The sequence below is a fragment of the Dromiciops gliroides genome, chromosome 3 (assembly GCF_019393635.1).
Source record: "Dromiciops gliroides isolate mDroGli1 chromosome 3, mDroGli1.pri, whole genome shotgun sequence".
Lineage (NCBI taxonomy): Eukaryota > Metazoa > Chordata > Mammalia > Microbiotheria > Microbiotheriidae > Dromiciops > Dromiciops gliroides.
In genome coordinates this window covers 296931610-296948501 of record NC_057863.1, presented here as the reverse complement: position 1 = coordinate 296948501, position 16892 = coordinate 296931610, and the positions used below count along the sequence as shown (strand labels likewise).

At 37.0% G+C, this 16892-nt stretch overlaps 1 protein-coding gene across 5 annotated transcripts in view; it reads left to right on the top strand.

The window, feature by feature from the left end:
- Positions 1-16892, top strand: part of PDK3 (pyruvate dehydrogenase kinase 3) — a 134798-nt gene that overhangs the window by 43356 nt on the left and 74550 nt on the right. For all 5 annotated transcript variants that reach the window (XM_043992822.1, XM_043992824.1, XM_043992823.1 and 2 more), the window contains exon 2: positions 3790-3931. In XM_043992822.1, coding sequence (XP_043848757.1) covers positions 3790-3931 — 142 coding nt within the window. The remainder of the gene's footprint in view (positions 1-3789; positions 3932-16892) is intronic.

Sequence of the window (16892 nt, the reverse complement as noted above, 5' to 3'; positions counted from 1 at the left end):
AATGAGGAAAAGGAGGCTTAAGAGGCATTAATGGACTTGTCCAGGTGCAATAGAGCCCCTTCAGTGAATATAATGAAGTTAATTGGCTTGCTCAAGGTGCCTCAGCTGAGGTTGTGGTAGAGCTGACACAGATCCACTTCTTTGGAAAAATAAGGGGTCCCCCCCACACGCTTTCCCATCTGCTTGTATGAACTAGCAGTATTGGATAGAAAAGTAGGAGGAGGTTTCAAACTTCATTTCTAGGTCTAGTCAAATGGGGAGCCAGTATAATATAATGGAAAAAGTCCAAGAAGCAGGAGGGAACTCTGCTATATACTCACTGTGTGACTCTTAGGGTGTATGGGGTATACAGGGAGGACTAGTGCCTCTGGTAGGAGGGCTACTGAGCCCTTTTCAGGGTTGCTTATCCACTTTGGATCTTCACCTGTCACCCGACTCTCACCTGTGACTCCAAAAACTATAGCATGCCTAGCAGCCACACCCCAATAAAACCGTGTCAGCAGACAGGCCAAACCAGGTTTAGGGTAACCGACAGGCGTAAACCCGTCCAAACATGTAAAATTCTTGCCTCCCAACATGAAGGTGGCTGAAGAAGGTGCTATGTAGTGCTTTATAGCTTGGTCAGGCATCAAAGATGCCAAGGTTATCCACTGCATCCTAGTTCATCACCAGTCATTTTGACTTTTTTCCTGCCAGTGGATTTCAACTACCCGGGAAGAGAGAATTGAGGCTGATGACTTTGTGCAGCTCTGCCTCACTTAAATCCAGTTCACATAAGTCAAAACATCAACCATTAAATCATTGGTTCTCTTTGAAAATGAAGGACAAACAACAGCTAATTTTCTCACAGCTTCTTCTAGTTTTTCTTTCTTTTGTTGGTTTTGTTTTGTCTTCTAGTTTTTCTTAAACATTACTCTCCTTGTTCTTCAATCCATCCATGCTGGTCCACTTATCCTTCCACACACCTGATTCTCCATAATCTATTTCCATGCTTTTTTATTCACTGTGCCCCATTCCTGGAATGTACTTTCTCATCTAAGTCTTTTGGAATCCCAGGTTTCCTTCAAGATTCAGCTCAGGGAGCTTCTCCTCCATGAAGCCTTTCCTCATTTCCATCTCCCATAACTACATTGTATTCATTTTATATATGTTATTTTCATATATATGTATGTGTGTATAAATATATAGATTAGATAGATAGGTAGGTAGGTAGTCTCCTTCAGTAGAATGTAAACTCCTTCAGGATAAAGACTTTCTCATTTACCAAACTTGCCTGGCACATATTTGTTCTTTTTCAATCGTGTCCTATTCTTTGTGACCCCATTTGAGGTTTTCTTTGCAAAGATACTGGAATGGTTTGCTATTTACTTCTGCTCATTTTACAGTTGAGGAAACTGAGGCAAACAGAGTTATATTACTTGTCCAGGGTCACACAGGCCACATTGGAACTCAGGAAGATGAGTCTTCCTGACTTCAGGCCTGATACTCTATTCGTTGTGCCACCTAGGTATACTTTCTTGGCACATGCCTAATAAATGCTTGTTGATTTATATGATTTAATATATGAAAGTTAGATATAGATACAACAATTTTACTTTGTAAACCAAGATAATGCTGAAGCATATGTAGACTATGTTTGTTAAATGTAATTTATAAATATAGTACACATATATCGCTCATAATAATAACTGACATTTACATAGAACTTTAGAGTTTGCAAAGCATCTTACATGTTACCTTACATGTTACCTTACATGTTGCATGGATTTTTTACAGTTTAGAGAATGCTTTACATACATTATCTCATTTGATATATTGAGAAAATCTTTCATTGTAGTCAGTGTTTTATGGATTAGATATTTAATTCTATATTTTTAATAAAAGTACTAAGAGAAATTTGTGGCAATCAGAATTCAGTACTCATTAAATATTTAGTTAATATGTAGCAGGCTGTAAATGGAAAGAACTAGTTGAGTATCACTTAGTTTTTAGGCTACGTATGTTACAATATCTTCCACATATACTTCTCAGCTCATTACATAGGTGGTGATGACACTGAGGTGGTTAGTTGTTAATAGTGGCCTTGAAGAGCTTTTAAAATCTCAGCTCTTCACAAATACATTTTTCTTGAGCTCTATCTATTAATATGGCATCAACAGCATATGAAAATTGAACTGAGATTCTCACTCAAGCACTGATTTGGGGCTAGAGTGTGTCAATCCTTGATAGTTCCTTCTTCTGTAACTTGGATAACTTTAAATGAGAGGGGCTGGGAAGAATTTGATTGGGCACTATGGGCTTTGTGGATATATGTCTTTAGTAACTGGATTCTAGGGGCTTCTGAAGGCTAGGAGTATGGTCCATCTTTATGTCCTGGCTTCTTTACTGCCAGCCTCACTCCTATGTGGGGGGAAAATGAATTAATTGTTGTTTTTGTAGAGTCCTCGTTCTAACAAGGGTTGTGATGGGGATTTTTTCTTTAATTTCCCCAACTGTTCACTTTGGGTAGTATGAGGAAAGCTATGAAGAAAAATGCCAGCCAGGAAAAGCACTTATTTCCTAGTTTTCATTAATTTAGCACTAAAAGCTCCATTGGAATGTGGAACATCAAGTACGCTTGGAAAATTCAGTGGTTGTGAGTGAGGTAGGAGACGATGGGGATGACAAGCTCATAGTACCTGTGTACCATTTGCACTATGATTAGGCATGAGTGCATTAGGGAGAAAGTGCAGAGAGGGCAGGTTCAGACATCATTATATATATATATATATATATATATATGTCTTATGCAGGCAAGTGGATGCTCGGGAAAAAGCCATCTCCTGCTTTTAAACAGACAATATTCCTTTTTTCTCTGATTTTCCTTTGTCTGCTTGTCCATATTTATGTATAAATATTCCGAAATTTAGACTCCAGGTGTCCACATCATACTAGCAACATCCTTAAGGCTCTCCAACTTCATCTGTAATCTCAAACCTGTATTTTGAAGTATATTAGAGGACCTGCCTTTACCCTACAGGCCAAGCCTGAACTAGCTTCTCTGGTATACTTGATGTTTATTCCTGTTGGTGACTTCTCATTGGAACACTAAATATACAGGTACTCCCTGCAGCAGCAGATCAATAGTATCTAAAGGAGTACTTTTTGTAGAAACATTTGGAAAGTATATTTGTGTGTTTATTGACATTTTCCCCCAAGAATCCTGCTAGACAGGAGTGCATTAACATAGAACCATAGAATCATGGATTTAGACCTTCAAGGAACCTAAGGTTTTTACACCTCTCATTTCACAAATGAAGAAACTTAAGTTAGAGAAAGATTAAATGACTTGCCAAAGATATTCAAGGAGTAAGGGTAAGCTGGGATTTGAGCTTAGATTGTCTCACTTTGAATCCAACCATCTTTCCCTTATATGGTACTGAAGTGGTACTCTGGTATTTAAGTGTTGTGCAAATGATTTCTTTCCTATTGTTATTACCAATTATTTGAAAATCATTTTAGACTATATCCCTAGTCAGTTTCCATTTTTATGCTGATGACATTGGGTAAATGCATCTGTTTAGGAAGTGTTAACCTGCTCTGCCAGTTCAGCCTCCTAGCACAAAGCAAGGGCTCTCCTATGCCAGTTATACTCTTCTTATTTTTACTTGTTTGCTAGTTTTAAAATCTACATTGAATGATGTTTTGATTTTTCTTACCACTACCCTATTGCTTCCTTAGATAATCATCTTGTTGTCCATGTTAATTTGTGATGTTCATGAGCCAGATAGTTTTTCTTTCTCTTAACAGGACGTGACAATGCATGTGAGAAGACATCATACATGTTTTTACGAAAAGAGCTTCCAGTGCGACTGGCTAACACAATGAGGGAAGTCAATCTGTTGCCTGATAACTTGCTGAACCGACCCTCAGTAGGCCTGGTGCAAAGTTGGTAAGTAAATATTTTTTTCAAGGGTATCAATTATCCTGGAATTGTCCTGGAAATTTTAGAGCCATAGTTCTTGGTCCTTGAATATTTAGGTATTGGAACTGGTTTTCTTAAGAAATGAGTCATTCTGGGGAAACTCGGTGGTGCAGTGGATAGAGCACCAGTCCTGGATTCAGGAGGACCTGAGTTCAAATCCGACCTCAGACACTTGACACTTAATAGCTATGTGACCTTGGGCAAGTCACTTAACCCTCATTGCCCCCCCTCCAAGTGATACAAGAAATGAGTCATTCTGGATTGATGGATTTTCCTCATGCCTGACTTCCATTAAAATCCTACTTGAATGTCTCATCTGGATTTGGAGGTGAAGCTAGATTCTTAAAGGCTAGGCCAGTAGAGCACAAGCTCTAGAAGGTTCTATATGGAAAGGTTATTTATTATTCATCCAAGATCCAGCCTTGCAAGTTCAGAGAACCTCCTCACCAAAAAGGTGGCCTCAAGTAATTTTTTTTCAGCCATATCAACCTAAGGAGGCTTCCTGCTAAGAACTGTGATCTTCATCTATGAAGGAAGCATCCTACAAGGATAGAATTGTGAACCTTTGAACTATGTAGTGCAGATGAAGACAGTGAGCCTGAGATGAGTTATGTGACTTAATGAATGCTATTAGGGAAAATGAATGAGTAAAAGAGAAAAACATTCATTAAGTACTTAGGATGTACCTAGTACTGTGCAAGTATTGGCATAAGTTATAGAAGTCACTGAAATGCAGAGTGGATTATGAAGAAATTGACTGGCACATCTTTTTCAGGAATAATCCCATCCTTCTTCCTTCTTCTTCACATCTTTAGCTGTTTTCTTTTTACAGGTTCCTTCCACATTGCTTTCAAATATTCTTCCTCATCCCTAAAAAAATCCTTCACTCAACCCTACCATCACCTTAGGTTATCATCCCATATCTTGCTTCCCTTTCTCAGCCAAACTCTTAGCTTTGACTCTAGTTTCTGTCTTCTCATTCCTTAGAGCTTTGCAGTCTGCTTTCTGGCTGCATAATTCAATAGAAACTTCTTTATTCAAAGTTACCTTGATCTCTTAATTGCTGTATCTGGTGGTCTTTTTTTTAGTGTTTATTCTTCTTGACTTCTGTATAACATTTGATGCTATACTCTTTCCTCTCTGTTTTCAGACTCTTCCTTCTCTTGGTTTTTCTCTTACCTATCTGAATGTTCCTTCTCAGTCTCCTTTGCTGGTTCATCCATAGCAAATTCTCTGTGTATATTTTTCCAAGATTTGCCCGTTATTGATAAAGTTCAGAATATGTCACTCAGGATCACTTCTAATAGTATACCTAGTTTTGTTGTGCTGCTTTTACAGTCAGTAAGACTGTTTCTTGAGGGCAAAGACTGTGTCCCATAGAAATTTTAAGTTTCTTAATTGGTCTAGTACAACAAATATTTTGTTGTAATTAAGTGTTAAGCAACACTTGGCTTTATGGGCTATAGTTCTTTATAGTATCTTGACTTAAGAAGACAAATAAACTTTGGCATGTCTTTAGAAATGATATACTGATTCATTTAAGGGCCTTGGGAACAATTTCCTTCCCAATATCTCCAACAGTAGAGATATTTTATATCAAGAGCAGTAGTATTGAGATGAAGGTGTACTTTCCTGCTATTGAAGAATTGACCTTTTTTTCTTTTCTGATATAAGAATGTTTCCTGTTCAGTATCCCAGCAGTACCTCGAATTGCTTCCACAGCTACTGATCTCTCTCTATTTTTTCTATTCTCCATATCTTTTTTGTGGGTTCTTGGTTTTTGCTTGAAATGCTCAGCCTTTTATAAATATCACCTGCCAATCAGCACTCCTTTTTGCACACTGAACTGACCAGTGATACAGATGGAAGGTGGAAATCTTTAGGTCTTCAGTTCTTCCCTGTGTTCATTTCTGGGTGTTTAGGGAACTGCCTTTGGCTGGGCAGGATGGGGCTGTGGGGGCAATAAAGATGGGTGTTTTTTGTGTGTCTGACTACTTCTGCTAGAAAGCTCATCTTTTAGATAGCTAGGATTTTACTATATTCCGTAGGTTTTATGAATATAAATAATTTACCTTTTTTCTTAGTTGCCAATTTAAATATTGGGCTTTTGAATAAATTTCTTGTTTACCATCTTCTGGTAACTGGAAATATTCTGACTTATTGAGTAATTTTTCTGAGTAGGAGTGGGGAGAATGGGCAAATTGTCAGCGAATCTTTTTGTATTGATGATGACTATTGTCATAATAAGAAACTAGAATAATTTTTACTTAGCTCATTTAAAGTTGTTTATAGTGGATGTCAAGTCTGGTAGTCAGACTGTCTTGTACTGTCTTCTTTTTCATTATCTAAAAGCAATTATAAAACACCCATACAAGCCAATTGCCTCTATTACAAGTAAGTTAAGCAGACATGCTGCCCATTAAGTAGGACAATGTATTTTGTTATTTTCTTCTATTTTTTTTGATACATTTTGTTTTGACATAATCACTCCCCCCCCCACAAAATAATTCCCCTTAGTACTTTCTTATAGAAAGGTAAACACAACTACTTGAATACAATGATTATAGCTACAGTATGTGTTAATTTCCATTTTTGTGGTTTTCTATTTATTAACAGAAAGATAGAATGTGTATTTTAATAATATGGAACCAACTTTGTCCATTATGTTTCATCTGAATTTTGCTACCTTTTAGTCTTATCTTTATTTACATTATTATAGTCATATATATTCTTTTTGACTCTGCTTTTTTACTCTGCATTAGTTCAATTCTTACTATGTCTTTGTGAATTCTTCACATTTGTTGTTAGGACCATATATTTTAAAATCTACAATGTCAACATAAATGTGCATTCAGCTAGCTCTACTAACATAAAACGTGTGTGTGTGTATGTGTGTATGTGTGTGTGTTTATTTAAATCTTCTCGCCATTAGCAAATGAAGAGATATGTATTGAGGAGTGAAATGTGAAATGTATCAGCTGAAAGCATGAGGGAATAACTTTGTTTCTAGATAGTTGGAGAAAGGGTTGTATGGGTAGGAGATGATATTTTCTTTCACAACTGAAAGGTGTGAATTAAGTCATTAGTTGGGAAAGAATTATTAGATTATTATTCTAAGACTATTCAGTCAGAACAGGCTTCATAGAGGAGGTAGGTCTTAGAGTTTGTGATGAATCATTACCTATTGTTGATGTTAGAAAGAATGTTAAGCATAAGAGAATTTGGAAAATTAAATGTTTAGTGAGGGAGAGGAGAAGTGGGAGAGAAGGGAGACCATGAATACCAGTGGGTATGGTAGGCTTACGGTATCCTTATGTCCTGACTCATTATTGGGAACTGGTGAACTCACAACTGGTGAAAAGTTGTTGAGATTATCATGATATCTTTGCTGATATTTCTACTGCAGCTGTGTTGAGGTTGGAAGAAGAGCCATCACTGGACCATATATTGATAACCCACTTTCTCCACTTTTCCTCTATCTCCGTGTCTATATGTGTAGCTAAATTGTGCAAACACTTACACACCCAACTCTCCTGTCAGTATCATATTAGAGATATCCTAGTCTTTGTGGAGCCCTGAGGGCACCGTGTTGAAAGGCAGGAATGGCAGGAATGAAAAAGAACAAAAGAACAAAGATATGTGCAGAACAGAGTCCCCCTAGCCTGGGACTAAAGAGAATTGAGATATTTTATTTAACCCTGGCCACCTTTGTGGATTATCTTTTATTCAGGGGGAGAGTTTGGTCTTAGTCCTTAGTATGAAAAAGAAATACTGTTTTTCTGAAGACATGGATGACCTCAGTGGAAAGGGTGACTTTAAATAAAAGCTTTCAGTGGGTTGTAGAGCAGCCAACATTGTACCTAATAAGGTGGAGGCATTGGTTGACTAGAGAGACCTAGAAACCAGACTATGGATTTTACTGTGGGAATGGAGAAGGAACAGAAATTATATATATATATATATATATATATATATATATATATATATATATATATATATATATATATATATATATATATAAAGGCAGTTGGAGGATTGGATTTGGCTCTATATTTAGTATAGAAAATGAAGGTCAGGGAAGAGTGAAAGGTGCTTAAGTTCTAACTTGGAATACATATGAAGAATAGACCACACATTTTCAGAATGACTTAAAGATCAGGAAGAGAACTTCACAAGGAAAATGAATTTGGCTTGAAATAGCAGAAATTCTTGTGAGTTGAGATGTTTTCTAGACGGAATGAAATGATTGCTCAGATTTAGGAAATCTAGTTCCTTAGGCTATAGAAAATTGTTCAGGTTTACATTTTCTGTTTTTCTTCTAGTTAAATATTTGAGTGTCCAATGAGTAATAATGTCCCGAGGATTTTGGAGAATAGGTATTTGAATCTTCTAGTTGCATATGAGCTGATAGAGGAAATCAGAAAGACAGTCTGTTGACTACCAGCAGAGACAGACTTGATTTGTATGCATTTTATGGTTGGAAGGCATCTTAGAAAATATCTATTTTAATACCCTTATTTTTTGTTTTTATAGATAAGGAAGCTCCACGGTAACAGAGTTTCGTTGAGATTGTTACTTGCCCAAGTAAACTCAGATGAGTAGCTAGTTAACAGTAGAGCCAATCCCAAAGGTTTCTTGACAGACAGTTTGTTGATTTTTCCCCACTATAATCTAGTGATCTTACATTTAGACCTGGAAGGGACCTCAGAAGCCATCCAGTCTAACTCCCTCATTTTGCTGATGAGAAAAATGAGGCTAAGAGAGGTTAAGTGACTTGCCCAGGGTGACGCAGCAAGTAAGTACCAGAGGCAAGATTCACACCCAGGTATTTCTGACTCCAAGTCCTGCACTTTATCTAGTGTGCCACTTACCTGCCTTATAACTGATATAGAATTGTAAAAATTCTTTGAAGAGTGACTTAGTGACTTAGGCTGGATTTATGAGTAACATGGGTCTCATAATTTAAAAAAGAAGAATGGAGGGAGCACAGTGGATAGAGCACCAGCCCTGGAGTCAGGAGGATCTGAGTTCAAGTCCAGCCTCAGACACTTAACACTTACTAGCTGTGTGACCCTGGGCAAGTCACTTAACCCCAATTGCCTCACCAAAAAGGAGAAGAAAAAGAATAGAGCAGGGCTGGTATAGTGAAATTGTTTTATATATTTGGGGCTGATTCTTTGCCCAAGGGGAAGAAAAAGAGTATAGGACAAAATCATAAAATGGCAAACAATTAGAAAAGAGACTGGGATGTAGCAGAATATGAGGGTAGGCAGATTGGATTAGGCTAACTACTGTAGATATTTGAAAATGCTATAAAAATTTACATTTGTATAACACTTTTATTCAGTGGAGTTTTCAATAACGATATTTCTTTGCTTGAGAATATGTTGTCCATGTTATATGTACTACCTCTTAGGCTTTGGAGTAATTGGAAGAGATTCTGCCTCTGTTGAGATCTGCACAGTAGCTCATTAGTTAGTCACATTTTATGGTCTTGTTCCTTTAGAAAAGTAGAACAAATAATAGTGAGACCTGAGCCAGGATGTTTCCCATTGAGTATTTCTACCTTTGCTTTAATTAAGTCTTAAAGGAATTCTGTTAATTGCTCTTCAGTTAACACCATAGTGGGGGCAGCTAGGTGGTGCAGTGTATGAAGGAAGCGCTGGCCTTGGATTCAGGAGAACCTGAGTTCAAATCCAGCCTCAGACACTTGATACTTACTAGCTGTGTGACCCTGGGCAAGTCACTTAACTCCCATTGCCCCCCCCACACACACACACACAAAGTCACACCCATAGGAAGAAAATTAGAAGAAAATCAGATTTGGTACTTTTCATATCTATGGCTAGAGGAGAATTCTTAAACAAACAAGGGCCAAAAGTGAACACAAAATGGAAATAGTGTTGGAGAGGTTGTGGGAAACTAGCCACAGAAAGTCTCCATATAAACTAAAATATTTATTGCAGCACTTTTTATGATAGCAAATAATTGAAAATGAAAGTATATGTCCATTAATTGGGAAATAGCTAAACAACCTGTCATACATGAATGTAATGGAATATTTTTGTGCTATAAGAATTGATAAATGTAATGAATAAATACAGAAAACCATAGAGAGATCTAAATGAACTGATACAGCGTGAAGTTAGCAGAGCCAAGGGGGGGGGGGGGGAGACAGACAGACCGACTACAATGACAGCACACAATGTAAATATGCACAAAGCAAAAATCAATATTTCAAAATTATAAAGAACAAACATGATTCAAAAGGAGAGATATGAGAAGACACTCAACACACCCTTTTGTAGAGGAGGAAGGTCCACGGGTTTCATACTTTGCATATATTTTTAGATCTTTCCAATGCAATAATTAACTATGCTGATTTTTTCCCTTTTCTCCTCATTTTTTGCCTTTAAAAACATACTATTTGTTATATGGGATGGTGCTTAGGAAAGGGGAAGACAAGTAATACTAAGGAAAACTAGGGTGATATAAAAAACAAAAGATAACAATAAAATGTATTTTAAAAATAAAAAAGTGATCACAAAAGATAAAATAGATAACTTCAGTTACATAAAATTGAAAAGCTTTTGCATAGACAAAATCAGTGCAACGAAGATGAAAAATTGGGGAAAAAATCCTTTTGTCAAATATCTCATATAAGAGCCTGATATCCAAGATGTCTAGGAAACATATAAATGTATATTCTAAAATAAACATATAACCCTAAGAACAATTCCTGGATAGATAAGTGGTCAACACATATAAACAGTTATAAAAGGAATTGCAAACATGATTGTTCCCAATCACATTAACAAAACAAATGCAAATCACAGTATCTCTGACATTTACTTCATATCTAACACATTGGCTGAGATTACAAAAGATATGGGACTAGTTAATATTGTATGAATTGTATGGAAAACCAGGAACAACAGTACATTTTTTTCTCTTTTTTCCACTTATTTGGAATTTTATTTTTCCCCAAATTACATGTAAAAACATTTTTAACATCCATTTTTAAAACTTTGTGTTCCAAATTCTCTTCCTCCCTCCCCCACCCCTAGCCCCTTAAGAATGCAAGCAATTCAATATAAATTATACATGTGTAGTCATGCAAAACATTTCCACATTAGTCAGGTTGTGAAAGAAAACAGAAAAAAAATACTTAAGAAAAAGAAACTAAAATATGCTTCATTCTGTATTCATACACCATCAGTTCTTTCTCTGGAGGTGGATGACATTTTTCATAAGTCCTTCAGAGTTGTCTTGGATCATTACATTGCTAAGAATAGCCAAGTCATTCACAGCTGATCATCTTACAATATTGCTGTTACTTTGTATACAGTACCTCTCACTTTGCATCAGCTCATGTAAGTCTTTCCAGGTTTTTCTGAGAGCATCCTGCTCATCATTTATTACGGTACAGTAGTGTTCCATCACAATCTCAACCCACAATTTGTTCAGCCATTACCCAATTGATGGGCATCTCCTTACTTTCAAATTCTTTGCACCATAAAAGAGCTGCCATATATATATTTTTATGTATAAGTCCTTTAACTGTTTTTTATTTCTTTCTGGATACTGACCTAGTAGTGGTATTACTAGGTCAAAGAGTATGCAAGTTTTATAGCACTTTGGCCATGGTTCCAAATTGCTGTACAGAATGTTTGAATCAGTTTACAACTCTACCAACAGTGCATCAATGTCTCATTTTCCCCATATCTCCTACAGCATTTGTCATTTTCCTCTGCTGTTCTATTATCTAATCCAGTAGGTATGAGGTAGTACCCCAGAATTGTTTTGTCTTGCATCTTTCTAATCAATAGTGACTTAAAGCATTTTTCTTCTTGTGGCTATAGATAGCTTTGATTATTTCATCTGAAAATTGTTCATATAGTTTTTGATCATTTATTAGTTGGGGAATGGCTCTTATTTGAACAACTTTGACTCTCAGTTCTCTATGTGTTTGAGAAATAAAGCCTTTATCAGACAAACTTACTTGAATTTTTTTCACCATTACTATTGCTAACTGAATTTCCCCCCACCCTACTCCCTCCCCTTGTCATTTATTCTATTCTCTCTTTTTGCCCTTTCCCTTCTCAAAGGTGTTTTGCTTCTGACTGCCCTCTCCCCCAATCTGCCCTCCGTTCTATCATCTTCACCCCCTTCTTGTCCCCTTCCCCTCCTACTTTCCTGCAGGGTAAAATAGATTACTATATGGAATTGAGTGTGTATGTATTCCCTATTTGAACCAATTCTGGTGAGAATAAGCATTCCCTAGCACCTCCCCCATCTTTCCTCTACTGTATATGCTTTTCTTGTTTCTTTTATGTGAGATACTTTACCCCCATTCCACTTCTCCCTTTTCCTTTCTCCCAGTACATTCCTCTCACACCCCTTAATTTCATTTGGTTTTTTTAGAGATGTCATTCCTTCATATTCAACTCATACCTATGCCCTCTGTCTATATATACTCTATCCACCTGCCCTAATAATAAGAAAACTCTTATGAATTAAAAGTATCATCTTCCCATGTAGGAATGTAAACAGTTTAACCTTTTAATATCCCTTCTAATTTCTTTTTCCTGTTTACCTTTTTATGCTTCTCCAGGGTCTTGTATTTGAAAGTCAAATTTTCTATTCAGCTCAGGTCTTTTCATCAAGAATGCCTGAAAGTCCTCTCTTTCATTGAATTCCCATTTTTCCCCCTGAAAGATTATACACAGTTTTGTTGGGTAGGTAGTCCTTGGTTGTAATTGCAGTTCCTTTGCCCTCCAGAATATCATATTCCAAGCCTTCCACTCCTTTAATGTAGAATCTGCTAAATCTTGTGTTATCCTGACTGTGGCTCCACAATACTTGAATTGTTTCTTTCTGGCTGCTTGTAGTATTTTCTCCTTGACCTGGGAGCTCTGGAATTTGGCTACAGTATTCCTGGGAGTTTTCTTTTTAGGATCTCTTCCAGGAGGTGATCAGTGGATTCTTTCAATTTCTATTTTACCTTCTGGTTCTACAATATCAGGGCAATTTTCCCTGACAATTTCTTGGAAGATGACGTCTAGGCTCTTTTTTTGATCACAGCTTTCAGGTAGTTCAGTAATTTTCAACTTATCTCTCCTGAATCTATTTTTCAAGTTGTTTTTCCAATGAGACATTTCACATTGCCTCCTATTTTTTCTTTCTTTTGGTTTTGCTTTATTATTTCTTGATTTCTCATAAGGTCATTAGCCTCTATTTGCTCAATCCTAATTTTAAGGAGTTGTTTTCTTAAGAGAGCTTTTGTACCTCCTTTTCCATTTGATCAATTCAGCTTTTCAAGGCATTCTTTTCCTCATTGACTTTTTATACCTCTTTTATCATTTGACCTAGTTTGTTCTTTAAAGTGTTATTTTCTTCAGTATTTTTTTGCATCCTTTACCAAACTATTGACTTTTTTCCATGACTTTCTTGCATCACTCTCATTTCTCTTTCCATTTTTTTCTCTACTTCTTTTACTTTTTTCCCAAAGTCCTTTTTAAGCACTTCTATGACCTGAGACCAGTTCATATTTTTCTTAGAAGCTTTGGGGGTAGGAGCTTCGACTTTGTTATCTTTTTCTGAGGGTGTATTTTGATCTTCCTTGTCACCACAGAGACTTCCTAGGGTCAGCATTTTTTTTTCTGTTTGCTCATTTTCCCAGACTATTTCTTGACTTTTAACTCTTTGTTAAAGTGGGGCACTACTTCCAGGGTGGAGGATGCACTTCCCCAAGCTTCAGGAGGTTTGTGTAGCTGTTTTCAGAGATACTTCCAGGAATTTGTAAGTTTTTAGTTTTTCCAAGGTGGTATGATATAAGGAGAGGTATGTTTACTACTCTTCTGGCCTGTGCTTTGGTCTGCAATCAACCACAGGCCGCTTTTCTGCCCTAGAACTATGAACAGAGTCCTGGCTCCACTGTGACTGCAAACTCTTGTGTGCTTGTGCACCCCCCAAGACTGACCTGGATCCAAGTATTGGTAAAATAATGGAGTCCTGCCTCAGTACTAGCAACAAGGTCCCTGTAATCTCCTCATGGCCAAGTGATTGACCCCCTTACCATCTGTGGGATGAGTTTCAGAAGCAGTTACTGCTGCTGCTGCTGCTGCTGCTGCTGCTGCTTCTGATTCAGAGGCTCCAGGGACGTGCTCCTGGTTTACTGGGGTTGGGTCTCGGTCTGTGCTGGTGCAGCTTGTGCTGGGCTACAGTACAACAGACCTTTCTTGCCAACTTTCCAAGTTGTCTTTGGCTGGAAAATTATATCACCCTGTCTGTTTGAAGCTTTTGCTTCTCCAGGAATTGTTTTATTGCATTATTTGGAGGTATTTGGAGGGGTCTTGGGGAGAGCTCAGGCAAGTCACTGCCTTTCCTCTGCCATCTTGGCTCCACCCCCCCACAACAATACATTATTGATGGAACTGTGTTCTCTAAACCAAATGATTAAAGTGGGCATGGCATTTTTTTGTCCTCCACTATCTTTTTTAAAAAAATTTTAAACATTTTCATTTAAAGTTTTGAGTTTCAAATTCTATTCCTCCTTCCTTTCCCCTTCCCCTCTCCTTTTCTTGAGGCAAAACAGTCCGACATAGGTTGTACATGTGCAGTTATGTGAAACATTGCCATATTGTCATTTTGTGTATTAGAAAACTTAGATAAAAGAAAAAATGAGAGTGAAAAATAGCATGCTTCAATCTGTGTTCAATCAATATCAGTTCTTTCTTTGGAGATGGATAGTATGCTTCATCATTAGTCCTTCAGTATTGTCTTAGGTCATTGTATTGCTGAGATTAGTTAAGTCATTCACAGTTCTTCATTGAACAATATTGCTGTAACTGTGTACAACGTTCTCCTGGTTCTGCTCATTTCACTACATATCAGTTCATATAAGTCTTCCCAAGTTTTTCTGAAATCATCCTGCTTGTCATTTCTTATAGCACAGTAATATTCCATTACAATCATATACCACTACTTGTTTATCCATTCGCCATTTGATGGGCATTCCTTTGATTTCCATTTCTTAGCCACCACAAAAAAGGCTGCTATAAATATTTTTGTACAAATAGGTCTTTTTCTTTTCTGGGGGATGTCTTTGGGATATAAATGTAGGAGTGGTATTACTGAATCAAAGGGTATGCAGTTTTATAGCCCTTTGGGCATGATTCCAAATTGCTTTCCAGAATGATTGGATCTTTTCACAACTCCACAAACAGTGGATTAGCGTCCCATTTTTCCCCACATCCTCCCCAACATCCAACATTTTCCTTTTTTGTTATATTTGCCAACTCGGATAGCTGTGAAGTACCTTATAGTTGTTTTAATTTGCATTTCTCTAAGCAATCATGATTTGGAGCAATTTTTTTAAAATTTTTTTTTTTTTTTGGTGAGGCAATTGGGATTAAGTAACTTGCCCAGGGTCACACAGCTAGTAAGTGTCTGAGGTCGGATTTGAACTCAGGTACTCCTGAACCCAGGGCTGGTGCTTATCCACTGTGCCATCTAGCTGCCCCTGGAGCAATTTTTATATGACAATAGATAACTTTGATTTCTTTTTCCAAAAACTGCTTTTTCATATCCTTTTACCAATTGGGGAATGACTTGTATTTTTTAAAAATTTGACTCAGTGGGGGCAGCTATGTGGCACAGTAGATAAAGCACTGGCCCTGGATTCAGGAGTACCTGAGTTCAAATACAGCCTCTGACACTTGATACTTACTAGCTGTGTGACCCTGGGCAAGTCACTTAACCCCCATTGCCCACCAAAAATTAAAAAAATAAAAAAATAAAAAATTTGACTCCATTCTCTATATATTTGAGAAATGAGACCTTTATCAAAGATACTTGTTACAAAAATTCTTTCCCAGTTTTCTGCCTTCCTTATAATTTTGATTGCATTGTTTTGTTTGTGCAAAAGCTTTTTAATTTTATACATTCAGAATTATCTATTTTACATTTTATGATGCTTATTATATCTTTTTTTGGTCCTAAATTCTTTCCCTGTCCATAAATCTGACAGATAAATTGTTCCTTGCTCTCTTAATTTATGGCTTTTGACCCAGATATCTCACTGCTATTATATTATGTTGAAGATAGAAAGATAAATCTCATGTCACAAAAAATTTTCAGAGCAGCCCTCCTCATAGTAGCAAATAACTGAAAACAAAGATTCTCGTTTAGGAAGAATGGCTAAAGGAGATGCAGTACATGAATGTAATAGAATATTACTATGCCATAAAATAAAATTAATACAAAGATTATAGAGAAGCATGAGAGGGACATGTAGAAACTGGCATAAAGTGAAATAAGTAGAAACAGTAAAATAATACATACAATGGCTACAGCAGTATAAATGGAAATAATACCATCCACCAAAAAAAAATCTGAAAGCTCTGTAATTATAATAATCAAGCTTGTCCTCAAAGATGAGAGAAAAAAAGGCACTTCCCTCCTTCCTTTGCAGAAGTTTGGGAGTGTGGGTTTGGAACACTGAATATTCTGGATATCTTGGTTATCCTTGCTTGCTATCTCTCTGTCTGTCTCTGTCTCTCTCTGTTCCCTACCCAGAGAAATTGATCTTTGGGTATGGGAGAGAGGTGGGCTGTATTTGGAAAGGGAGGCTCACCAAAACACAAAAACTACCAATAAAACTTTTTTAAAGGATTAAGAGTTTTCTTTAATGACTTGAGTCCTTGAGTCCCGCCCCGCCGCCCCCCTCCCCCCCCCCACCTTTTGTGAAGGGATAGTTTTCATGGAGTTTAGTTCCTTATAGTCTTAAGACCTCAATGAAATGATATTCTTATTTAACTTTGACTCTATGCTGTGAGGGAAATTTATAAAATAGGGCCTGAATTCATAGTACTTTGACACATTAGAAGAGTAATTATGAGTGGCTGGTGCTTATTCCCCAACTTAG